At 46.1% G+C, this 26,137-nt stretch overlaps 1 protein-coding gene and 1 non-coding gene across 4 annotated transcripts in view; one reads left to right on the top strand and one right to left on the bottom strand.

Annotated features, from left to right (window-relative positions):
• PLEKHG1 (pleckstrin homology and RhoGEF domain containing G1) overlaps window positions 1-26,137 on the top strand; it is a 242,893-nt gene that overhangs the window by 212,002 nt on the left and 4,754 nt on the right. For all 3 annotated transcript variants that reach the window (XM_047769938.1, XM_047769940.1, XM_047769939.1), the window contains 8 exons: window positions 1,421-1,603; window positions 1,691-1,786; window positions 1,972-2,058; window positions 8,441-8,474; window positions 11,512-11,607; window positions 13,438-13,476; window positions 16,543-16,565; window positions 21,788-23,408. In XM_047769938.1, coding sequence (XP_047625894.1) covers window positions 1,421-1,603; window positions 1,691-1,786; window positions 1,972-2,058; window positions 8,441-8,474; window positions 11,512-11,607; window positions 13,438-13,476; window positions 16,543-16,565; window positions 21,788-23,408 — 2,179 coding nt within the window. The remainder of the gene's footprint in view (window positions 1-1,420; window positions 1,604-1,690; window positions 1,787-1,971; window positions 2,059-8,440; window positions 8,475-11,511; window positions 11,608-13,437; window positions 13,477-16,542; window positions 16,566-21,787; window positions 23,409-26,137) is intronic.
• On the bottom strand, window positions 18,076-18,259 carry LOC125121754 (small nucleolar RNA SNORA23). Its single transcript, XR_007133618.1, has one exon. It is a non-coding gene; the product is annotated as a small nucleolar RNA SNORA23 (small nucleolar RNA).

Raw genomic sequence — 26,137 nt, 5'->3', positions numbered from 1 at the left:
CCGAAACCTCATGGTTCCTAGTCGGATTCATTTCTGCTGCGCCACAATGGGAACTCCACAAATAAGTCATTCTTGTTGAAAGCAACCTTCTCCAAACTGTTTAAAGGGATTTAAGCCTCTATTCCTCTCTCACTACTTCATGCAAATCATGAAGGGGTGACTGGGTGGCAAAGGGACAGGTGCTTGGAGGAAGGAGGGCTCAGTCCAAGACCAGGTCCTTGGCAGTTTCATCAGGGAAGAGATTCCAGCACTACATTTTCGCATCCTCATTTTTAAAATAAGTCAAGTTTGCTAAGGTTCCCTTCCATCACCAACATTTTGAGCCCTAAATTCCTGGGAACTTTGGACAGATGCTATATCAGTGATCATACCCTGGGCACCTCAAAAAAGATGCACTATTTAAACAAAAGGGGAGTTAGGTTGCGGGTTCGATCCCTGGCCTTGCTCAGTGGTTTAAGGATCCATTGTTGCCATGAGCTGTGGTGTAGGTCACAGATGCAGCTCAGATTCCATGTTGCTACGGCGTAGTCCAGAAGCTGCAGCCCTGATTCAACCCGTAGCCTGGGAACTTCCATATGCTGCATGTACAGCCCTAAAAATTTTTAAATTTTAAAATTTTAAAAAGTGGTGAAGAAACATTCATTTCCTTTTTGCAAATAAATGGGAGTAATATCAAGAAATTTCCGAGATGATGTATCTTGTGTGATTTTATATAGGCCTCACTTGTAAGTTGCTTGTGTGTGGTGTGGGCTTCAGGTTCTGGAAGGAGCCTTTTGCAGTTAGTGGCTCTGAAGGCTTTTATCCAGAGCACCGGGGGCAAGCAGGTCCCGGGAAGGATGGCTGAGAAGGCCACACACCCGCAGCCTCTTTACCTGGCCTTTGAAAGACATAACTCCATGGCCAACCTCAGTAGATGGATTATTGAAGGATGGAAATAAGTATTTGCTGGCGTTCCTGTCGTGGCGCAATGGAAACGAATCCCACTAGAAACCATGAGGTTGTGGGTTTGATCCCTGGCCTCGCTCAGTGGGTTCAGGATCCAGCGTTGCTGTGAGCTGTGGTGTAGGTTGCAGATGTAGCTCGGATCCTGCGTTGCTATGGCTGCAGCACAGGCAGCCCCTAGTCTGGGAGCCTCCATGGGCCAAGGGTGCAGCCCTAAAAAGCAAAAAAAATAAAAAAGTAAAAATGAGTCATTAGCAACTTGTCATCTAACAACTTGGTTCACTTCTGTTAACCCTTAAGTGACAGCTGCTATAAATTAGATTTCTGTTGAGAACATCAGACGGACACCATGCAGGGCCCTTAGACCCTGTCCCAGATGTGGAGACACGGGTCTCGAGCCTCAGCAGGTGGGCACCGTGTCCTCACTGCCTTGCCTTCCACCTCCTGTTGAATCACAGGGAACATTCGCTTTTTTCAGGAGATACAAAGTTTGCTCACTAACTGGAAGGGGCCAGACCTGACCAGCTACGGTGAACTGGTACTCGAGGGAACCTTCCGCCTCCAGCGGGCCAAGAACGAGCGGACGCTCTTCCTCTTTGACAAGCTGCTTCTCATCACCAAGAAGAGAGATGACACGTTCACGTACAAAGCTCACATCCTGGTAGGTCTGAATCGGGGTGCCCGGCAGGGACGTGGGGCGCCGATTCGTTCCCTTGCGAGCCCACCTCTCCCCCTCTCTCCCCTCCAGTGTGGCAACCTCATGCTTGTGGAGGTGATTCCGAAGGAGCCCCTCAGCTTCAGCGTCTTCCACTACAAGAACCCCAAGCTGCAGCACACCGTGCAGGTACCAGCACCCCCTTGCCGCCCTGCCAGGCTCGCCCTGGGCCGTGATGAGCGCCATGGGCCCGGGGGCCTTTCCAGGGCTTTCCGCCCACACGGAGTGTGTTCCCCTCTGGCCCGAGGGGCCTGGCAGCATCTGTGTCCTGTGAGTGGTGGGGTTGTGTGACTGTCCCCCTCTCCTCCTGGTAGGCAAAGTCACAGCAGGACAAACGCCTGTGGGTTCTGCACCTGAAGAGGCTGATCCTGGAGAACCACGCGGCCAAGATTCCAGCTAAGGTAAGACCGAGAGGGCGGCAGACACGAAAATGTCGAGGAACTCGAGTCCCAGGATGGCAGCCTGACAAGAATAAATGCACACCTTCAAAATTAAGACAATTGAAAGATAAGAGCCATAAGGGGCCCACCGAACTAGTTTTTTTTTGGGGGGTTGTTTCTGTTTTTAGGGCTGCACCCACAGCATATGGAGGTTCCCAGGCTAGGGGCCAAATCAGAGCTACAGCCACTGGCCTACACCACAGCCACAGCAGCACGGGATCCAAGCCACGTCTGTGACCTACTCCAGAGCTCACGGCAATGCTGGATCCTTAACGCACCGAGCAAGGCCAGGGATCAAACCCACATCCTCATGGTTCCTAGTCAGATTCATTTCTGCTGAGCCATGACAAGAACTCCCCAACTAGTTATTTATGTTGAAAAGACTTGTATGTAGGGAGACTCTGGAGAGTTTTTGGTTCGTTGTTGTTGTTGCTCCTTTTGAGGCTTGAAAGAAGAAAAATGAAGGACTTCCCTGGTGGTCCAGCAGGTACAGATCTGACATTGTCACTGTTGTGGCACAGGGTTGATCCCTGGCCTGGAAACTTCTGCATGCCACAGGCACAGCCAAAAGAAAAAAAGAAAAAAGATGCAGAAAATTAAGGAAAAACTGTAAGAAAATTTCTAGAGAACTAATAGAAAATAGAACTGTGAATATTATTTGAAAATATGCCAGGGAGTTCCCATCGTGGCGCAGTGGTTAACGAATCTGACTAGGAACCATGAGGTTGTGGGTTCGATCCCTGGCCTCGCTCAGTGGGTTAAGGATCTGGCGTTGCTGTGAGCTGTGGTGTAGGTTGCAGACACAGCTCAGACCCCGCATTGCTATGGCTCTGGCATAGGCCAGTGGCTACAGCTCCGATTAGACCCCTAGCTTGGGAACCTCCATATGCCGTGGGAGTGGCCCTAGAAAAGTCAGAAAGACAAAAAAAAAAAAAAAAGAAAAGAAAGTGTGCCAGACACTGATGGTGAAGAAAGATGGCTTAGGTTTTGTGGGAAGCAAGACCCAGACTCAGCCATGAAGGAATCTGCAGACAAGGGGGCCAGCCACATAAAACTGTTTGCTCAACATGATAAATTAGTAGAGGCATAAGCCAAGTGTTGTGCAGGAATCAAGTGTTGAATTTTACAGTCGAGAGGAGAGGAAGGGAAACACCTTTTACCTCAATTCGGAAGGATGATGAGTGTTTGTATTAAATGAGGAAAAAGGAATTACTGAGCTGAAAGAACAGCATAAACAAAAACAAAGAGGTGTGAATGGATGCCCTGTGTTCACAGCACACAGATTGTACCCGGACGGAATGTCACATCTTCAGGAGACGGAGTAGGAAGTAAGGTTAGAGAAGTGGAAAGCAGTGTGGGCTGTGAACACACACACAGAGACTGGATTATTTGGGTGGGAAACTACTGATGATTTTGGAGGGAGGGGATAGCGTGTCTACCCTGTGTTCTGAGAGTGTCCTGGGGGCCAGTGTGATGGATCAGCTGGTGTGATTGGAGGCAAGAGAAGAATTAGCAGCCTGCACAGTGGTCTAGAAAAGACCCAAGGAGCATTGCCAGCGAGCCACAACCTGAGAGGGGGAGCAGAGGCAGAGCCCATCCTGGAGACAGAGGGGGCGGGATTCTGAGGAGAGGAGGAAATAAGTCAGGGATGAGTCAGGCTGAGCCAAGAGGGTGGTGGCGTGAGTTCCGAGATAGGCTGCCAAGGGAGGAACCGGTTGGACGAGCCTGAGAGGGCGGGTCAGGTGCAAGGGGGAGACGCAAGTGTCTTCACACAGACAGTAACCAGGTAACCGGAGCTCCAAGACTTGGTAGGAGGGTCCACAGAAACGTGTAACACAAAGACACACCTTTGGGAATCCCAACATCTAAGTGCTCTGCAGGGCCTGGGGGATTTGGAGAAGCAGCAAAGAAAGAGCACGGGAAAAAGGTGTGGGAACCAAGGAAGGAAGGAATCACAGAGAGAGGGTGGAGTAACGGGCTCAAAGGCTGCAGAGGTGGAAGCAGATCCATTCAGAAAAGTAGACAGTAGATCTGGCAAGAGGTCATGGGCAGATGGCCGTGGGGTGAGGAGAAATGGAGAGACAGGCATAGGCTGGGTGTAAATTTCTTTTTTTAAACAAAGTTCATAAAAGAAACAGCGATAGAGGAGAGGGGAGATCAGAGCAAGATGCTTCGTGGACATGGAATGTCGTGGACAGGAGGAGGCAGTGGGGAGGAGGAGAGGGAATAGGAGACAGTTAATAAGGGGCAGGTGTGCCTGGGAAGGTGATTCGGAGGAGATGGCAGAATAGGATCATCTTTAATGTATTAATGGGGGGGGGGCATGTCCTGTAAATATAGTCCAGGAGGTCCTGTTGTGGCTCAGTGGAAATGAATTTGACTAGTATTCATGAGGACACAGGTTCGATCCTTGGCCTCACTCAGTGGGTTAAGGATCTAGCGTTGCCGTGAGCTGTGGTGTAGGTCACAGACGTGGCTTGAATCCTGTGTGGCTGTGGCGTAGGCTGGCAACTACAGCTCCAATTCCACCTCTAGCCTGGGACTATGCCATAGGCGCACCCCTAAAAAAGACAAATATGTGTGTGTGTGTGTATAAAACATTAGACTGTGAATTTAGTGATGAAAGCTCAAAACTTCTTATTGACCAAAAAGTTTACAAGAACTGCTAATCGTGCCTCCATAGGTAACACCATGGCTTTTTCAAACTTTTTCAGGATAGAAGTACTCCCATTGGTCTTAGAAAACAAACAATTGGTGTGGCTCCAAACAAAAGGAATAAATCTCCTCGCCTTTTCTATATTAATGGTGCTATTTTTTAACTTTACCAATAGGTATATAGGGGTTAGTCTCAGAAAGGGTCAGAAATATCTTCCTTGAGCTGGGAGAGAAGAAAAAGTGAGAAAGGGCAGAGAAACTTCGAGACAGACTTGAGGGAAGAGAAAGGGTTTGCCTTCACTGAAGTTGGTTGCAATGGAGTCATTGGGTGAATGATTCAGAGATGGGCTTTGGGGTCTGAGGGCAAGTGGACAGGTTCAGAACAAGTGCGAAAGAACATGGGCTTTGGGAGTTCCCTTCGTGGCTCAGCAGTTAAGGAACCCGACTAGGATCCATGAGGGTGTGGGTTCAATCCCTGGCCTCGCTCAGTGGGTTAAGGATCCGGCGTTGCCATGAGCTGTGGTGTAGGTTGCAGACTCAGCTCAGATCCCAAGTTGCTGTGGCTGTGGTGTAGGCTGACAGCTGTAGCTCTGATTCGACCCCTAGCCTGGGAACCTCCACATGCTGCGGGTGTGGCCCTCAAAAGCAAAATAAATAATTAAAGTCTATTGGCAACTTCCCTGGCACACGTGGGTTCCCAAGGCTGAGGATCAGCAGAGCGGTGAGGGGGAAGGGTCATAGGGCAAGAGACGGCACTGTGCCAGCCCGCGTCCTACCTGCAGTGACTGAGCATGACTTCTGGGCTGAGTGGGGAGTGAAACCAACCGTGAAAATAGCACGGGTTGAAGGATAAGTCGGAGAACTGGTTCAGCCAGAGTTAAAGGAGGGGGAGAGGGCAGTACACAGACCCGTGGTTGAGGAAGGGACTTTGGAGACCCGCCTGGCAGCTAGGGCCATGCTGGCTGTCCGCAAGGCTCTGGGGGCGGCTGTGATGATGTGTTGCCGTCCTGGAAGGAACGGTGATCCAGAGATAAAGCAGCCAGGAACCAAGGTGAAGGGTGGGTGGGTTATCCCTGGGCGCGGGGAAATGGTCCCGGCTGGGCAGGGAGGTACAAAGTGGCGCAGTAAGTGGATGATGCTCATGAGAGAACTGGGTGGAAAATGAAGAGAACAGATTTCTGAGAAAGGAAAGTCCATTTATATATAACATGTGCACACATATATACATATAACATGTATTACACATGTGTAAATATGTATGTGTGTATATTTAGCCACATCATGCAGCGGCCTGCTGTGGGGTCTCAGTTCCCAGACGGGGAACCGAATCCAGGCCACAGTGGTGAAAGCGCCTAGTCCCAACTGCTAGACCACCAGGGAACTCCTGCTCTTTGCATACTTTTTGAAAAGCATTTGAAGCTCGGTCTCCGGGGCTGTCAGCAGCGATGCTGGGCCCAGGAAATGAACGTGCACAGGCGTGTGCTTTGTCTTAAGCCTGAGTCTCGTCCCATCAGGATGATCCGAGGTGTCAGGTAGCTCATGCACAGAGGCGACTGATTGCATTCTCCTCGTGGTTAGTCATTAGTTTGCCGCCCTGCGCCTTGGAATGCCCCTCTGAGCAATGGCAGTGGGTCTTTGACAGGCCCCACCTGTGGCTTACCTGTCCCTGGAAAAATAAAACTGCCAAAGAGATTCGGAAAGGCAATCATTGGCCATTACAGATGAAGCTGGCTTATAGACCTTCCTTTCTCCCACACTAGGGGTGTGTATTCCAAGCAGTTTTCCCTGCACGTTTTACAATGGTTAATACAGAAATTACTTTTTGGACGCACCCGCAGCATGTGGATCCCAGGCCGGAGATGGAAGCCACATCACAGCAGTGACAATGCGAGCTCCTTAACCACTAGGCCACTAGGGAACTCCTGGAATGGTTAAGATAGTCACAATAGAATTAGAATTTTTGGTCCTGATCTTTTTAGTCTGTAAATATTGTATTTTTTTCAGCTATAACTTCTTGAGCTCACATAACACCATACTAAGTATTTTATATTCTTTTTTTTTTTTGTCTTTTTATGGCCGCACTCAAGGCATATGGAAGTTCCCAGGGTAGGGGGTCGAATTGGAGCTGTAACTGCCAGCCACAGGAAAGCAGGATCTGAGCTATGTCTGGAACCTACACCATAGTTCAGGACAACGCCGGATCCTGAACTAATGATGACAGGAGCTCCAACATTCTTTTTTTTTTTAATTTAAAGTATAGTTGATTTACCATGTGCCAATTTCTACAGGAGCATTTTATATTCTTATTTCACCCTCAGCAGCATAGCTTATGAGAAAAGCCTTGTTTTCCCTATTCAAGAGAAATAAGAAAGGCTGAGAGACAATAAGTAAACTGCCCAAGTGGATACGACTAGTACATGACTAAGCCCAGATTCAAACCCAGGTCCACTTGGCTCCATCAAGGATCTTAACTACATTGTTCCCAGAGGACATGGGAGCACAATGATTTAATATACTTTCTCCACTCTAAAATTATGATAATTGCTGCTTTAAGCAGGATTATTACTAAGTTGAATTTTTCACTCTTCTGAAGACTATTTCTCAAATTATTTTCTTGACGCTTTCAAAATATATTCACTCCTATTAAATAAAAGAAATGCACAATGGGAACAAACATGAAAAAAACACATCACCATTCTATTGCTGTTGGAAATTCATTAGCATAGCTCCTCCCAACCTCCTTCGGTCCTTTCATTCAGTGATGGTCCCCTGCTGACCCCTAGTGGAAAATTTAGGAATCGTACTTTTTTGAAATGTCAAAACAGGAAAAAAAAAAAAAAAAAAAAAAAGGAACTCCCCTGTGGTTCACCAGGTTAAGGATCCACTGTTGTCACTGCTGTGGCTCAGAGTCGATCCTTAGCCTGGGAACTTCCACATGCCATGGGTGTGGCCAAAAAAGAAAAAATGGAGGAAAAAAATACTGAGTTCTTGAACTCAGCTTTATAGATACCAAGAAAATTCCTGGAAATTAGCCATATGGTCCATTCATATACATGGTATATAAACAAACTTTTATCCAGATCAATTGGCAATAAGGTGCAGGCAGAGACTGTTGCATTTTATATATGCACCTTGTTCTGTCAGTGCACGTCACAGAAACTGAGCCAATGTGTGTTTGAAATTAACTTCAACTAGTAATCTCAGACTCTGAATTTATGATCAATGTGTTATAAAAATCAAAGCATTTGCATTCTCAAAATCGAGGTGACTGTATAAAAGCTTTTTTTTTTAATGACCACTTAGCCTAGACATTTTTACTCGGACATCACATGTTGTGAGAAAGTATTAGTAAAGTTATTTTTAAAGTTATTTTTAGCATAATGTTTGCAAGTTCAGTTACACAACCCAGATCTGGTGTTGCCATGAGCTGTGGCATAGGTTGCAGAAGTGGCTCGAATCCTGCGTTGCCGTGGCTGTGCTGTAGGCCAGCAGCTACAGCTCTGATTCAACCCCTCGCTGGGAACCTCCGTATGCCATGGGTGCAGCCCTGAAAAGCAAAAAAATAAAAATAAAAGTTCTTCAAAAACCACTCATTCGGGTGGGATAAGACCTGTATTGGGATTGGTAGCTTAGAAAAGAAACCAAAAAAAAGGTCATCACAATGATAGCTACACCTTCTTTCTTTCAGGCCAAGCAAGCGATACTTGAGATGGATGCCATCCGTAAGTTTTGCTTCCTACCCCATTTGACAGTTCATTGCCTACTTGAGTCTGTCACATTTTCTGTCTTCAAGTTTATAAAAATGTCAATCATAAGAAAGTAGCAGCTCTCTCGTCGCTGTTCCAACAAACAGAGCCAGCAGGCAGTGTACCCTCGTCCTAACCCATTGGCTGGTTTCTACATTGTCTTCTCCTGGTTCGTCTGGGAGCCCCCCGATGGCTTGTCAACATGTCTCTGCATCAATTCACAATGTAAGATATGCTTCCAGGTCCACGCTTACCGCACCTCCACCACCACCGGAAGTGCCGGTCCCACAGTGCATGTCCCCCCCTCACCCCGTTCCTGGAAAACCTCTGTTGATTATCTGCAAGAATCCACACTAACCAGATGTATATTGTTTTCTGATGCAGCACAAACTTTACAATTCCAACTGCCCCACCCCCACAGATGTGATTGTATTTCTAGGCTTATATCGGCAGGCAGAGAATAAATATATAAATGAGGTCTTTTCTATACCTAAGACCTATTCAAAGCACTTAACACCCTTGTTACCTCCCAAATTAAAGAGAATAAAGAGAGAAGCAGTAGCTTTAAGACCCAGCCAGGTCTGACAGAAACTTTTACTTAATACTTTCTAAATAACTTACTTTTGGGAAGTCTTTCCCCAAGTGCAAATGCTGATTCATTTACCCAACACCCCACTGCCCCACCCCCAGCCTGCTGGTTGTTAATTTTCCAAGAAGTTAAAAAAGAAAGAAAGTAGAGGTAGAGAAACAAGCACCACCAACTGTCACTGGGATTCCCTGTTTCATGTCCCTCAAACTCTGCGAAATGACGCAAGGTGATCCCCACCAGTGAGCTAGGTTGCCCTGTGCTCTCTGAATCTCATTTTATTCAGTAGAAATCTATAAGTTTTTTTATAGAGATATAATCGGTTTACAGTATTACGTAAGTTTCAGGTGTACAGAATAGTGATTCACAATCTTTAAAGATTATACTAAAAAAAAAAAAAAAAAGAGTTCCCTTCGCGGCTCAGTGGTTAACGAATCCGACTAGGAATCATGAGGTTGCAGGTTCGATCCCTGGCCTTGCTCAGTGGGTTAAGGATCTGGCGTGGCTGTGAGCTGTGGTGTAGGTCGCAGACGCAGCTCAGATCCCGCGTTGCTGTGGCTGTGGTGTAGGCCAGCAGCTGTGGCTCCATTTCGACCCCTAGCCTGGGAACCTCCATATGCCTCAAGAGCGGCCCAAGAAATGGCAAAAAAGACAAAATATACATATATATATACATATATATATATATGTATATATATATACTCCATTTGTAGTTAATACAAGATATTGGCTATATTCCCTGGGCTGCCCAATATATCCTTATAGTGTATTTATTTTATAAATACACATGTATATAATATAATACATGGACACTCTAAAGAGAAGTCAAGGTCATGTGAGAATTAGGAGGAAAGGGGAGTTCCCTTTGTGGCACAGTAGTAATGAACCCCACTAGTATCCATGAGGATGCAGGTTTGATCCCTGGTCTCACTCCGTGGGTTGGGGATCCATCATTGCTGTGAGCTGTGATGTAGGTCACAGACCTGGCTCGGATCCAGCGTTGCTATGGCTGTGATGTAGGCCGGCAGCTACAGCTCCAATTTGACCCCTAACCTGGGGACTTCCATATGCCTCAGGTGTGGCCCTAAAAGAGAAGAAAAAAAAAAAAAATTAGGAGGAAAGATGGGGGAAGGTGAGAATCCAGAGAGGTCAGCATTCAACATGACTAGCTACATTCAATGAGATTGTTTACTTATCCCCAGGCTCCAGGCTAGCTCCGAGCACAGAACGATGCCAAGCCACTAATTCGTGCCACAGGCCTCTCTTCCAGGCCAGGCATAGCCCAGAGTGGCCCAGCCTAGGAAAATAACCTCACTTGGCCTACCTTGACGTTGGACTCTGCTGGCTGTGAATAGAGTGGCCAGTCCTTTGGACCAAATGATCTCATTTATGTAACTTTGCCACTAACATGAGAGAAGCATATGTGGTCTTTACAGTCCTCAGATACCCTTGAAGGGCCTTGACCCCAATTCGCAGAACCCTGGTCTACAGCTCCATCCTAAAATTGTTTCCCCTCAGGCTGTAGGGTGCAGCTGGTCACTGAATCCACTGCAGTGCTTTAGGATTCGACCAGATTTTCTTAATCCAGAATCTGTGTACCCCTTAGATGAAATAAATTGAAAATCCCTTTTCTGGGAAAAGAACCTAAACCATTTATCAAATGTTCAAAGGAGAAACATCTAGAAGAATATGAAGAGTGGCTGCCCTGGAGGGACCGCTTCCACAGGGGCAGGAGGGTCCCCTCCACCACCCCGCCAGGCACAAAGACCTCACGAATTTGCCATCTAGATTGAGTTCTCCAGACAGTGTTACCTTGACAGGGCCTCTGCTGTGGCCCGTGGCTGCAGTCTGTCGGGAGCCTTGGTGGCAAGTTCAGCCACAGGGATTTTTACTTTAATGGAATTGTCTGACCTCTGTGGGCTGCTGAACTGCAGGTGATGCTTTGTGGGAGTAGGAAATTATCACACCTCATACTTTCTTTTTTTGTTGTCGTTTTTTGTTTGTTTTTTTGTCTTTTTGCCCTTTCTAGGGCCACTCCCACAGCATATGGAGGTTCCCAGGCTAGGGCTCTAATCGGAGCTGCAGCCACTGGCCTACACCACAGCCACAGCAACGTGGGATCCGAGCTGCGTCTGCAACCTACGCCACAGCTCACGGCAACTCTGGATCCTTAACCCACTGAGCAAGGCCAGGGATCGAACCCACAACCTCATGGTTCCTAGTCGGATTCATTAACCACTGAGCCATGACAACAACTCCACACCTCATACATTTTAACTAACTTTCCAAGAAGTCGACACGAATTATGGAAGGAGGCAGTCTGTGGTGCCTGAGGAAAAAGAATAAATCCATCGGTATCCAAAACAAGTCCCACCGTTTTCATGGAACACTTCATTCTTAGAGATGCATGTGGTTCTTCCTTGACAGATTATCCAGGCTTCTGTTACAGTCCAGAGGGAGAGACGAAAGCCTTTTGTGGCTCTAAAGATGGTTCTGCTCCGTATCGGCTGAGAAGAAAATCTGGTAAATAGAATGGGGTGATCCAAATTAAATAACTATGGGGCACTGGTCCTGAACGCCCCTTTCAGTGACAGCAGGTATGTTCTTCCTGGTTTTGAGCTCACCACCAGTTTGAATACATTCAAGGCTGCATCAAGGTGGGGCTCTCAAGCTTTTGTTCAAAAAAACTCTACTCAACTCTCTCTCTTTCAGGAATATAAAACTTGTCAGGAAGTTCCCATTGTGGCTCAGTGGGTTAAGAACCCGGCTAGTCTCCATGAGGGTGTAGGTTCGATCCCTGGCCTTGCTCAGTGGGTTAAGGATCTGGCCTTACCATGAGCTGCAGTGTAGGTCATAGATGAGGCTCAGATCCCATGTTGCTGAGGCTGTGGTGTAGGCCAGCAGCTGCAGCTTGGATTTGACCCTGGGAACTTTTATATGTCATAGGAGCAGTCCTTCAAAAAAATAAAATAAAATAAAAAACCTTGTCAATCAACTGATTTTGCTCTGTGTAGCATTTTACCACTAGCGTGCAGGTACTTAAAGTCTATTTACTACTCAGTAAATGATGCAGCACCAAAGATGGTTCAAACCTAAAATGTGAAAACACAGTTGCTAAACCAGACTTCATGTGTATTCCCTTAGCCCTCAGATTTTTTTCATTTACGGCAGCATTTACTGAGTACCTTCCTAATTTCTTGCACTATTCTAAGAACTGGGAATGGAAGGATAATTCCTGTTTGCAAGGTGTTTACAGTCTAGTGGGAGAGTCAAAAAAAGTTGAACAAATACTAGTTCATATGGTGGAGCTGTGGGAGAGGTTGACTGGCAGGAAGAGTGAGGAGAGAGAAGGTCCCAGAGAGCAGAGGACCAGTATCGGGGTGGAATCTGGCAGCCCAGGGGGTGGATGGGTGGGAACATGCCAAGGCTCTGAGAAGCAAGCCAACATACCTGATATCAGAAGCCATTGCCAGGTGTTTAGCCTGGGGACAAGGCGGGCTAGAAGTGGGAGGTCAAACAGAAAGAGATGTGGCTGGAGTTGCAGATAGGGACCTAATCACAGAAGGCAGAGCAGGCCACACCAAGGGTTTGAACTTGAAAGCTATGGAAGGATTTTAAGCAATGAAATGTTTGTCTTATAAAAAGGAAATTCTGGGAGTTCCCTTCATGGCTCAGTGGTTAACAAATCTGACTAGGATCCATGAGGTTGCACGTCGATCCCTGACCTCATTTGGTGGGTTAAGGATCCAGCGTTTGCTGCAAGCTGTGGTGTAGGTCACGGATGTGGCTCGGATCTCACATGGCTTGTGGCTGTGGTATAGGCTGGCAGCTGTAGCTCCGATTCGACCCCTAGCCTGGGAACGTCCATATGCTACAGGTGCAGCCCTAAAAAACAAACAAACAAACAAAAACACAGATGGAGAAGCAGCTATGGGGGAGATGGGTGGGCTAATATTGGGACACGTTGAATTTGCTGGATCTCTGGGCGCATTGGGGACCTGTCAGATTGACGGTTGGCATCTAAGGTCTGAAGCTTGGTCTGGGGTGCTGGCAGAAAAGTATAAAATTAAACATTATCTACTCCTAGATGGTAGTTAAAGCCAAGGGCATTGTTCTACTCATTGGCAGGGTTGACTTTCTGTTATGCAACTCCAGATTGCAGGGATTAATGTTTATCAGTTTCAACAGAGTTAAATGTCTTACTGCTACATATCTCTAAGCCATGAGGATTTAGGTGAATTTGATAGAAAATTTCTAGAACTCAGTGAATTTGCCCATTGTTAATAATTCACTTAATAAAGGAAAATCTTGGTTTGGTTTTGCAAATGATGCCGGCCTTATTTTTTCTCCTAGAACCTTCCTCAAGATCACATAAAGTTTTGAAGACCAGCGGTAAGTCCTTTTTCATTCTTGTTGATGACCACGAAGTCAAACTGTACCCTCCCCCCAAAAAAACAGGTAAATTACAAATTGGCAGATTTTATTAACTTCTAGGAATAATAGTGCCCCATTATAAAATGAAAAGCCAAATGATTTACACTGTTTGCAATATATATAATAGGCATGAAAAGATGAAAGCCTGGAGTTCCCATTGTGGCTCAGCAGTAACATACCCAACTAGTATCCATGTGGGTTCAATCCCTGACCTCGCTCAGTAGATTAAGGATCCAGCATTGCCTTGAGCTATAGTGTAGGTCACAGACTCGGCTCAGATCCCACACTGCTGGGGCTGTGCTGTAGGCTGGCAGCTGCAGCTCCAATTCAACCCGTAGTCTGAGAACTTCCGTGTGCCTAGGGTGTGGCCCTAATTTAAAAATTAATTAATTATTTTTTTTAAATATGAATGCCCTTGAATGTTAATATAAGAAATTCCCTACATAAAGAAAAAAGGACAGGTATTCCCTTGTGATGCGTCAGGTTAAGGACCCGATGTCACTGCAGCGACTCAGGTTGCTGCTGTGGTGCCACTTTGATCCTTGGCCCAGGAATCTCCACATGCTGAGGGCGGGCAACCACCCCCCCCCCACAAAAAAAGAAGAAGAAAAGACAAAGGATTCTTTCTGAAGGCAGAGAATATAATTGGATGGTTTTGCAGAAGAAACCCAAACTCCCAATAAGATTTACAAATTGTCACCAATATTAATAATCAGAAAAATCATGCATTTAAATGAGATAAATAGGGAAAGCAGTGGTCTTGGCTGGATGCAAAGAAAAACAGGCACTCTGAAACTATTGGTATACAAATTTCTGTAACCTTTTTGGAGCAAAATTTGTTAAGGCCCATTTAAATTTAAAATGTGTGTCTAGGAGTTCCCTAGAGGCCTAGTGGTTAAGGTTCCAGCATTGTCACTACTGTGGCACGGGTTCGATCCCCTGCCTAGAAACTTCCAAAGGCACGGTCATGGCAAAAAGGAAGGAAGGAAGAAAGGAAGGAAGAAAGAAAAGTGTTATTTTCCCTTGAAGCAACAATTGCAAATTTTTCACTTGTATAAATTTCACAAATTACAATTCCTACATAGAAGTACTCACCCAAGGGTGGACAGATCTCTAAGTATGTATGTTCTTTGCAGCATTTGTAACAGAAAGCTACATAAAATGCCTGTCTGGGGGAAATAGTTTAAAAAGCTGTAGTAAATCCTGGAATTCTACGTGGAGTATTCTGCAGCCATTAAAAAGGATGAAGTACATGTCTATCTACTGACAAAAATGTCCATGTATATTTAGTAGAAAGTACAGTTTTGCATAATGCACCCTTATAAATTTTTTTTAAGAATTTTTTTGAAGGGAGTTCCCGTCATGGCGCAGTGGTTAACGAATCCAACTAGGAACCATGAGGTTGTGGGTTCGATCCCTGGCCTCACTCAGTGGGTTAAGGATCCGGCGTTGCCATGAGCTGTGGCGTAGGTCGCAGACGTGGCTCGGATCCCTCGTTGCTGTGGCTCTGGTGTAGGCCGGTGGCTACAGCTCCGATTCGACCCCTAGCCTGGGAACCTCCATATGCCATGGGAGCGGCCCAAGAAATGGCAAAAAGACAAAAAAAAAAAATTTTTTTTGAGGTACACTCCTTTTTTTTTTTTTTTTTCTCCTTGGCTCAACTTGCAGCATGTAGAAATTCCCAGGCCAGGGATAAAACCCATACCACAGCAGTGACCCGAGCCAGTGCAGTGACAAAGCTAGATCCTTAACCCAAGGCGCCATAAGGGAACTCTGCACCCTTATTTAAAAACAACAAAGAAAGGGAGTTCCGTCATGGCTTAGTGGTTAACGGATCCGACTAGGAACCATGAGGTTGCAGGTTCGATCCCTGGCCTCACTCAGTGGGTTGAGGATCCAGCGTTGCTGTGAGCTGTGGTGTAGGTTGCAGATGCAGCTTGGATCCCGTGTTGCTGTGGCTGCGGTGCAGGCCGGTGGCTACAGCTCTGACTGGACCCCTCGCCTGGGAACCTCCATATGCCGCAGGAGAGGCCCTAGAAAAGGCAAAAAGGCAAAAAATAAAAAAATGAAAAGAAAGAAAAACTGTGTATTGCAGCGGGATGGGGACAGGAGCACAGAACCTGGAAAGATTGAGTGTCAAACTGTCGAGTGTGGTTACCTCCATGGGGTGGAATTTGTGGAGAAGGTTTGAACACTTTTTATTTTAAATGCTTCTGTAATTAAACAGTGCTTAAAGATGAGGTACACATTATCAAGTATTGTAAGGGTATCTCCAAGGATGTGGCTGTGAACATTTCTCCCCCACAATTCCTCTTGCATCCTCCTTAGCACCTTAGCGCCAAGGTGACCCTGTTGATAAATGCTATGTCTTTCAACTAAAACCAATAAAATGTTTAACAGAAGCATGATTTTATGTTTAAGCATTTTTCATGGCTTAGCGCATGTGAATGTTTTTTAAGGTAACATACATTTTGAGGGGAAGCTTTGGAAACTTATTAATGTGAATTAGTCCATTGCTCTCAGGAATTAAGGAAGATACTTAAACTCAGGTGTATGCAAGGATAGTTTACGTATAACACAGGATATATAACTTGGGTCACCAAGAAGCATTTTCTAAAAATTAGGTCTGAAGAGCCCAGACGTCTCCTGAGCTTCAGTTATTAACGAAAAGTTTAAAAGTCCTATAAAATGAGTCCTCAGAGTTCCCGTCCTGGCGCAGCAGAAACAAATTCGATTAGGAACCATGAAGTTGTGGGTTCAATCCCTGGCCTCACTCAGTGGGTTAAGGATCCGGCGTTGCCATGAGCTGTGGTGTAGGTCACAGACGTGGGTGGCTCAGATCCAGTATTGCTGTGGCTGTGGTGTAGGCCAGCAGCTACAGCTTCAATAGACCCCTAGCCTGGGAACCTCCATATGCCTCAGGTGTGGCCCTAAAAGGACAAAAGCCAAAAAAAAAAAAAAAAAGAGAGAGAACAATGTTTTTAATCCTCAAACTTAAAAACTTTTTAAAAACTTATTTTTCAGAAACAGCACAGGACATTCAGAAGGTAAGTGCTATTTTTATTACATTTCTTATTTTGAAATGTTTACTTTAGGCATACCTACCCCTTCCTTATTTAGCTCATCTCCAGCTTATCTTCCAAGGGTAAACAATTACTTTACGTGGTGAAATGGATTTAGGTCTGGGTTTGTCCTTATCAGCTCTCCCTGCCCTGCCTCACTGCCCACGGCTTCGTCTCTCAGAATCAGAGCAATGATTTCATCATCTTTCTATCCCACCTCTCTCATCTCAGAAGCTAGAAGATTATCTTAGGAGGTAACCCACACCCAGGGCTGGTGTGGTCCACCCTGCATGGCTCCGGGCCTCTGCACACATAAGACAGAGGCTCTTGAATGCTGAGTATTTGCTCCCTTAGAGCATCAGCCTTTAGTCACAAAGATTTCCTTCTAAAAATATGGTCCTGCTGCTGGTGTAAGACGTGGTGTGATTGTATGCAGCATAATGAAACCTCCCTGTATCAAGTCTTGATTTTTCTTCATCCAATAAAAAGTTAGAGGAAGGGGACTACAAATGGTAGCTTCTGTTGGAAGATGTATAGTCAAATTTCTTACCAGTTAACAACAGGTATTGTATCCTGACCAAAGTAAGCCATGTGCAACATGCCTACTCATCAGCTGGTATAATTGACAGTTCTTAGAGAACAGATCACGGCTTCCCGCTTCACCTTCTGTTTCTGTAACAACAGGGCCATGAAAATCCCTCCCCACAATTCCACTTGCTCCCCTCCTTGGCACAGTGACCCTGTTAATAAATAATGTCTCTTTCAGTTAAGATGTCTAAATGTCTAAAAATCAACATAATCTTTAAGTGGTTTTCTCAAAATTAGGGCAGGTAGGGTTTTTTCCAGGTAGTACATATATTTCTGTTTGGTAGCTTTTGCAATTCATTACCATTCATTGGTTCACTGTCCTGAAATAGGGCATAAGGTTTTTATTTTTTTATTATTGTTATTTATTTTTTGCTTTTTAGGGCTGCACCCAGGGCATATGGAAGTTCTCAGCCTAGGGGCTGAATCAGAGCTACAACTGCCCGCCTATGCCACAGCCACAGCAGTGCCAGATCCAAGCCACGTCTGTGACCTACACCGTAGCTCATGGCAACACCAGATCGTTAACCTACTGGGTGAGGCCAGAGATTGAACCCACGTCCTAGTGGATACTAGTCATATTCCACTGAGCCACCAGCAGAACTCCAGGTTTAATTTTGTTTTTTTTTTAATTGTACTTTGACTCCATAAACAAACTCGGGGAAGGTGCCCTTGTAAGGCAGCCAAACTAAGGTCACCAAACAAGCCCCGCTCAGTCCCAGATCTGCAATCACATTAATCTGTCCTGGAGATACAAGCCCAGGAGCTTCTCGGAAACCTTCCACAGTAGTGATCAAGCCAAGTCTCCATGTGGGGACTAACTCACCCTTATGAAATCTGGAGACTAGCAAGAAAGAAAGCACCAGTATGCTTTTTTCTTTTTTCCTTTTTTTTTTATTTTATTTTTTCTCTGTGTGTGGGAATTTGGAGGCTGGCCAGTGGAAGATATGTCCAAAGACACAACACTAGGCCAGTATTATGATCCCAGCTTACTTGTTGGCTGCATGACGTTTGTGTGGATAACAAGATCTGAATGCCAAACACAGACAGATGCTGCTGTCAGACACAGATGAAAACCATGTACACAGCGTGAGCAGCCATTCAGTATGTTTTTTTCTTAGTGGTAAAATTCTGTCTCCCAGGAGTTCCCGTTGTGGCTCAGTGGTTAACGAATCCAACTAGGAACCATGAGGTTGAGGGTTCGATCCCTGGCCTCGCTCAGTGGGTTAAGGATCCGGCACATTGCCGTGAGCTGTGGTGTCGGTTGCAGACGCGGCTCGGATCCTGCGTTGCTGTGGCTGTGGTGTAGGCCGGCGGCTACAGCTCCGATTAGAGCCCTAGCCTGGGAACCTCCATATGTTGCGGGAGCGGCCCTAGAAAAGGCAAAAAGACACAAAATAAAAATTAAAATTAAAAAAATTCTATCTCCCCAACAAAAATGAGTGTTTACTAAACACAGTGAGAGATGAAAGACATAAAGAGATTAACATTTCTCCCAGAATATGATTCCAAAGCTGTGGGGGGGTTAGAGACAGAGTGAGGGAGAGAGCTTAATTCTCACAAAATGGGAATTAGGACATGGACTTGAATCCATTTCTGCTGTTTACAAGCTGTATGACTGTAAAGAAGGCGTTAAACCTGACCAAGACTGAGTTTCCCAACTTAGGGAATTGTTACAAAGATTAAATGTGCTGTGTTTTTTAATGAACTTAGTACAGTATTTGGAACAAGGCAAGTGCTCAGAAATGATAGCCGTTACCAGGTTATTATTAAATGCCCATGTGACGGAGCATGTCTAAAAACGGGAGAAAGTGTTCATGTTCCTTGTGGGGGATTAACACTACGTGCGTCTATGTTGTGTCCAACCTGTACACTAATTCTTTTTTTTTTTAATTTTTTTGTTTGTTTGTTTGGTCTTTTGTCTTTTCAGGGCCACACCCGCGGCATATGGAGGTTCCCAGTCTAGGGGTCTAATTGGAGCTACAGCTACCAGCCTACACCACAGCCACAGCCATGCAGGATCCTTGACCCACTAAGCAAGGCCAGGGATTGAACCTGCAACCTCATAGTTCCTAGTTGGATTCGTTTCCGCTGCGCCACAACGAGAACTCCTTTTTTCTTTTTTTTTTTTTTTTAATTTTTATGGCTATACCTGCAGCATATGGAAGTTCCCAGGCCAGGGACTGAATTCAAGCCATAGCTGCTACCTACACCACAGAAGTGACAATGCCAGATCCTTTACCCACTGTGCCAGGCCAGGGATCAAACCTGTGACTCTGCGGTGACCTGAGCCACTGGAGTCAGATTCTTAAACTGCTGTGTCACAGCAGGAACTCTGATTATTTCTTAATCTAAGAGCTTCTTCCATTCACCTGATGATTTATTTGATGTACAGTTTCATCTTCCAGAGTACCACTAACTTCAAGTGTAGTCACCTTAAAAATATACTTTGGGGGAGTTCCCATCGTGGCACAGTTGTTAACAAATCCGACTGGGAACCATGAGGTTGCGGGTTCAATCCCTGGTCTTACTCAGTGGGTTTAGTATCTGGCGTTGCCGTGAGCTGTGGTGTAGGCCTGTAGCTATAGCTCCGATTAGACCCCTAGCCTGGGAACCTCCATGTACCACAGGTGAGGCCCTAGAAAAGACCAAAAATATATATATATGCACACACCCCCCACATACACACACACTTACTTTGGGGAGTTCCCTGGTGCCTCAGCAGGTTAAGGATTTGTCATTGTCACTGCTGTGGTGCTGGTTCAGTCCCTGGCCTAGGAACTTCCACATGCCACTGGCATGGCCAAATTTTTTATATATGTATATACACACAGACTTTGATATTAGCAATTCAGGTTTCCTAACTTTCTAGAATGTCTGGGAATTTTTCTGGAACAAAAGATTTTAAGGTATTCTGTTCACAAAATTATTTTGTTACTCTTCCCTAGTGTTTTTTCATGATTTAACTAACGAATACTTACTCATTTTATTTTATAAAATGCAGTTACTAGGTGCCTATATTTTATAAACATTATACATGCAATCTGAGCAAGACGAAAATGGAAAGATATTAAAGGGTAAAGAAAAAAAATAGAACTGTAAATATAATACTATATATATTTGTGTGTGTGTGTGTGTGTACATATATCCATATGTGTGGGCATTCATTTATTCCTAGTTCTCAAATGGCCCACAGTCTATAATAGGGAAAAAGTGAAAAACAAATTAAATGACTAGTTGGACCTTTTTTAGTTTTAAATTTTTAATAGAAAAAGAACATTCAGGGAGTTCCCACTGTGGCTCAGCAGTAATGAACCCAACTAGTGTCCATGAAGATGTGGATTCGATCCCTGGCCCAGCTCAGTAGGTTAAGGATCTGGCATTACTGTGGCTGCGATGTAGTCTGGCAGCTTCAGCTCTCGTTCAGCCTGGGAACCTCCACATGCCACAGGTACCGCCCCAACAACCAAAAAAGAAAAGAAAAATAACATTCAAGATGAAATTATATTCCTGCCCTCCCTACTTTCTTCTTCTTTACCTGATAGACAGGTCGGCAGGCAGACAGACATATTGATAGATGGATATTCCCAGGTAATATGTATCCCAGTTTCATTGACCAGTACTGAAAAATTCTTGCTAATTTGACATTTCCAATAGGTTACTATAGAGTTTTTTTTTTTTTTTCAAACCTGGAACTTTATTTTTTTATTTTTTATTTTTTGGTATAATGATTTTTATTTTTAATCAGAAAATATGTTGGCTGGTACTAATTAGTTTGAACCTGCCTTAACCCTTTCAACTCTTTGAAGCTAATCCATTACCACAAGGGACATCAGAGGGCAGTCTACTCCCTGCACAACTGAGCTCCATCAAGAAAGGTTCCAGGTTATGAGACCCATTGTTTTCTCTGATTAGAAACTGCTAGTTTCACTCATATTTTACTTCCTAACAGGCATCTAAATATTTCCTAATGAAATGTTTTTTGAAAGTAAAAATTTCAGGAGTTCCCATTGTGGCTCAGAGGAAATGAATCCGACTGGGAACCATGAGGTTGTGGGTTCAATCCCTGGCCTTGCTCAGTGGGTTAAGGATCCCACATTGCTATGAGCTGTGGTCACAGACAAGGCTCGGATCTGGCGTTGCTGTGGCTGTGGTGTAGGCCAGCAGCTACAGCTCTGACTAGATCCCTCGCCTGGGAACCACCATATGTCCCAGGTGCAGCCCAAAAAAGACAAAAGAAAAAACAAAAAAAAAGAATATCACAGTCTAGGTGTTCCCATGGTGCCACAGTGGTAATGAACCCAACTAGTGTCCATGAGGACATGGGGTTTGATCCCTGGCCTCCCTTAGTGGGTTAAGGATCCGAAGTTGTCCTGAGCTGTGTGTTGTAGGTGGCAGATAGGGGCTGGGATCTGGCACTGCTGTGGCTGTCGTGTAGGCTGAATCAGGCTGCAGCTCTGATTCGACTCCTCGCCTGGGAACTTCCATGTGCCAAGGGGAACCCTAACAAGACAAAAATTAATTTTTAAGTCTAGTGGGATAGGCAGTGTGTCAATCAAGAACACCCTAAGTTATGTGTCCATGCTGCTGAGGTTCAGTCGGTGTGTTTCTATCCTCCTCAGGTTTCCAGAGAGGAAGGGTCTCCCCAGCTGACTCCGGCAGGCTCGTCTTCCGCGCAGAGGATCCATCAGCCCGGCAGTTCCGCCGTTTTCAGCGTGCTTCGCGGGGGCGGGGCTGTCAGAAGCATCTGGACCGACCACCAGATCCGCCAGGCCTTGTTCCCCAGTCGCCGATCTCCGCAGGAGAACGAGGAGGATGAAGATGATTATCAGATGTTCGTGCCATCCTTCTCCTCTTCAGATCTGAATTCTACCCGACTGTGCGAAGATAGCACTTCCAGTCGACCTTGCAGTTGGCACATGGGACAGCTCGAGTCCGAGGAGACCCCCAGCTCTGGCCACAGGGTGGTGCGGAGGGCCAGCAGTGCTGGTGAGAGCAACGCGAGCCCCCCTGACATAAGAACTAGGGACAGTGGTGGCTCTCAATACAGCTCCCGAAGGGAACTGCAGAAGGACCCTAAAACAGAGGGGCGGGATGGGATGACTCCCTTCGGGTCCTCTCTGGAGTTGACTATTGATGACATAGACCATGTGTATGATAACATAAGTTATGAGGATTTGAAACTGATGGTTGCCAAACGGGAAGACGCTGAAGCCCCTCCCCCCAGATCAGCCAGGGAATCCGTTCGCCCCAAGAGCACCCCGGAGCTAGCTTTCTCAAAGAGGCCAACTGGGCCTGAGAAGAGCTCTCTGCACCCCAAGAGAGATGGAACGCCCCCGGGCCGGGAGGCCCTGAACCAAAGTGCACGCGACCTCCAGGTCGTGGAGGAGAACCTCTACGACACTATCCGGCTCCCGGATCCACCTTCCCGGGACTTCAAGTGCAGCAGCCTCAAGCATCCCAAGAGGAGCAGCTTCCTGGGCTTGGAGGCCGACTTGGGGTGCTGTGACAGTCTGAGGGCCTCCATTTCCCAGGACAGCCTCCAGTTCAGCGAGGACGAAGCGCCCTACCCCGCGGAACCTGCTGATAATGATTATCTGAGTTTGCTCTATAACTCCTTCGGCTGTAACTTGTCCATAGCTGATCAGTCCATCTCCGATAAACTGTCCGAAGAAGTAGACGAAATCTGGAATGACCTGGAAAATTACATCAAGAAAAACGAAGTCAAAGCCAGAGACCGGCTGCTGGCAGCGTTTCCCGTTAGCAAAGATGACGTGCAGGAGGGGCCGCTGACAGGCAGCACCCCGGAGCTGAGCACGCGCTCCGCGCTCTCGCTGCCCACGGGCCGGGCTCTCCTCCTGCCGCCCGGAGATGGTCCAGGGCCGGCCTCCTGCGCTCTTGACCGAGCCTCGACCTCCAAAGACGGCTCCTGCCTGAGTCTCCACCGGCTCTCGCTGACCAGTGACCTACCGCCCGCAGAGAGTCCCTACGACGTGGCCGGCAACAGCCTGTCCCCCGTGGACCTGGAGAACCCTGGCCCAGGGATGGACAATGCAGATAAGACCAGGAGCAGGGTTTTCCTGATGGCCAGGCAGTACAGTCAGAAGATCAAGAAGGCAAATCAGCTGTTAAAGGTGAAAAGCCCTGAGCTGGAGCAGCCGCCCTGCAGCCAGCCGCAGAAGCAGGTGCCCAGGGACCTGGCTGCCATCCTAGAAGAAAAGAAGCAGGGCGGGCCTGCCATTGGTACGTCCCTCCGCGCCGCCCTTCTCTTTCTGAGGAGCTGGAGAGAGCCGCGGTCCGGTTCTAAATGCGCTTAGCGCTGTGAGGTTCCTGTCCCTCCGATGTGCATTCTCACAGTGAGACCGCAGACTCACTGTCACACACAGACGAAGCCAGCCGTGCGCCCAGCTGGCCGGTGGGAGCGTGATTGATAGGGTCTGGAGCCTTTCCCGGTGTCTCTGACTCCTCACTCCGGATGTGATGTTTGAAGCAGTTTCTCTAATATACTCAGAAGCTGGACAATAGCCATCAGTTTCACTGGTGGCATCTGTGTATCAATGTGTTAAGAGAGGGGTAGCCAGGCGGGTCAGAGTTTATGCTGACATAGGATTGCTCTTTGCTCCAGAGTCCCCCCAAAATGCCTACCCATGCTAACAAAGACAAAAAGGAGTCCTTTTTGCATTTTTCAGCTGTTCACACGATAACTCAGCTATTTTCTAATGTCTTTCATTTACTAGCTGATTCTTTTAAACAGCTGCTGTAATGTGTTTGATACCATTGATACTCTCATATAAGTTTCCAAGGTTTAATTCTTTTAATCAACGCTACGTTTTGGGCAAAACTAAACCAGGATCATAGGTATTATATTGGCACCGTTAGGGTTAAAGGAAGGAGACTATCAGTTTGATTTTTTTTCTCTGTTATAAAGAAGTACAGGAATTCCTTGGTGGCTCAGCAGGTTAAGAATCTGGCATTGTCAGTGCTGTGGCACGGGTTTGACCCCTGGCCCTGGAACTTCCACACAATGTGCGGATGAAGCCAAAAAAATTAAAAAATACATACCCTGCAGCTAAAATTACCCGGGGTTCTCAGTGGAAAGGCATAGATGTGAATAAAGCACAGGACTGGCACGGAAAGGAAAAAAACCCAAGGGTGTTGGCTCTCACCTGAGGAGTTTTTCACCTCCAGACCCAAGGAGATTTCTGGGCTTATGCCCAGGAATCTGAATTTTTTTTTTTTTTTAAGTGTGGATGTTCAGTCCTACTTTGAGAATCCTTGCACTAGATCTTCTGACAGAGGACCACTTCTGTATCAAACGAGAGGAGACAGTTCTCCAGTTAAAAGTAAAAACTAGGTGGCTCAGTATCAGGACACATTTAGTTACCTTAATGATGACATAATTCATCAGGGCAGCTTGATGCCACTGATCCCCTTTCTTTAGGACTGCTTTCTTAGGTGGAAACCAGAGAATAACAAGAGGATACCAGAGTCCTAGATGAATTCACAAGTTGAATGACAAGAATCTGTTGGTGTTCTCTTGTGGCACAGTGGATTAAGAATCTGGTATTGTCACTACAGCACACCAGGTCACTGCCATGGTGGGGGTTCGATCCCTGGCTATGGATGTAGCCAAAGGGGAAAAAAAAAAAAAGTTGGAAAATTTTTTAAGTTTGAGAGTATTTGAGAATTATCTAGGGAGGCAGTTCCCATTGTGGCTCAGTGGGCTACCAGTCTAACTGGTATGCGTGTTATGAACCCATAAGGATGTGGGTTCCATTCCTGGCCTCATTCAGTGGGTTAAGGATCTGGCATTGCCGTGAGCTGTGCTGTAGGTCGAAGATGTGGCTCAGATCTGGTGTGGCTGTGGCTGTGGCATAGGCCAGCAGCTACCGTTCCAATTCGACCCCTAGCCTAGAAACTTCCATATGCCTCAGGTGTGGCCCGAAAAAAGGGAATTATCTAGGAATTCCTGCTGTGACTCAGTAGATGAAAAATCTGACTGTAGCTGCTGTGGCTGGCCTGGCACAGTGGGTTAAAGGATCCAGCATTCCCACAGCTTCGGCATAGGCTACAGTTCAGATTCAGTCCCTGGCCCAGGAACTTCCATATGCTGTGTGCATGGCCATTAAAAAAGGGGGAGGAAATTATCTAAAGCTTTATTCTTTTTCCAGAGCTAATCATACAGTAAGATTTCTTAACACAGAGGGAAGCTAAGCCCTGGAATTGCTACCTGAAGGATTTTACGGACTCTCTTTGACTTGTTTTTCTTTTTAAGTAAATTAAAGGTTAAAAGTGATTTTTATATGAATGTGAGAGAGACCAGGTCACATATGTTTTTCTCTTTGCACTAACATATTTGCATTAATTCACTTCCCTCTTCCAATGCTAGTGCTGCTAAGCTGGTTTGTTGTTACGTGTAGAAAAGGTGACTGCGTTCCAGCTGCAGACAGACTCCTGGGGGGCACAGATGGCGCAGGAAATAGTAGCGCATGGGCAGTGCAACCGCTGAGTGAATCTGGGGGAGGGCGCCTCGGAATACAATACTAGGGTTTCTGATGATGATGGATTGATGATGCCAGCAGACTATCATTTAAAAAGTGGTAATTGCCTGAGGCAGACTGTTTGGAACATGGACCATCCATTAACCTGCAAGACTCTAACCCTGGCAGAAGCAAGGGCTTATAACTACCTTGAATAGTCTCCTTTTTTTTAACCTACCTTTGAAGTATTAAGAGATTTCCCTTTGGGGTTGTTTGGTTTTTTTTTTTTTTTTTTTTTTTTTGCATTTTTCCCTGGCGGCTTTTGGTTTGTTCATTTTGTTTTGTCTACTTGTATCTCCTTGGGATTCTGTACGATTTTGTCTCAGGTGTATGTCAGGGCTCTTTCTTGACATGGTGGGCTCCGGTCGCTGTTCCCACCGACAGAGAGCTCATCATCTTCCGAGAGTGGCTCGCCCCCTGCCGTCTGGCAGG

This window comes from Phacochoerus africanus, chromosome 2 (assembly GCF_016906955.1).
Source record: "Phacochoerus africanus isolate WHEZ1 chromosome 2, ROS_Pafr_v1, whole genome shotgun sequence".
Classification (NCBI taxonomy): domain Eukaryota; kingdom Metazoa; phylum Chordata; class Mammalia; order Artiodactyla; family Suidae; genus Phacochoerus; species Phacochoerus africanus.
This window is presented reverse-complemented; position numbering and strand designations above follow the sequence as displayed.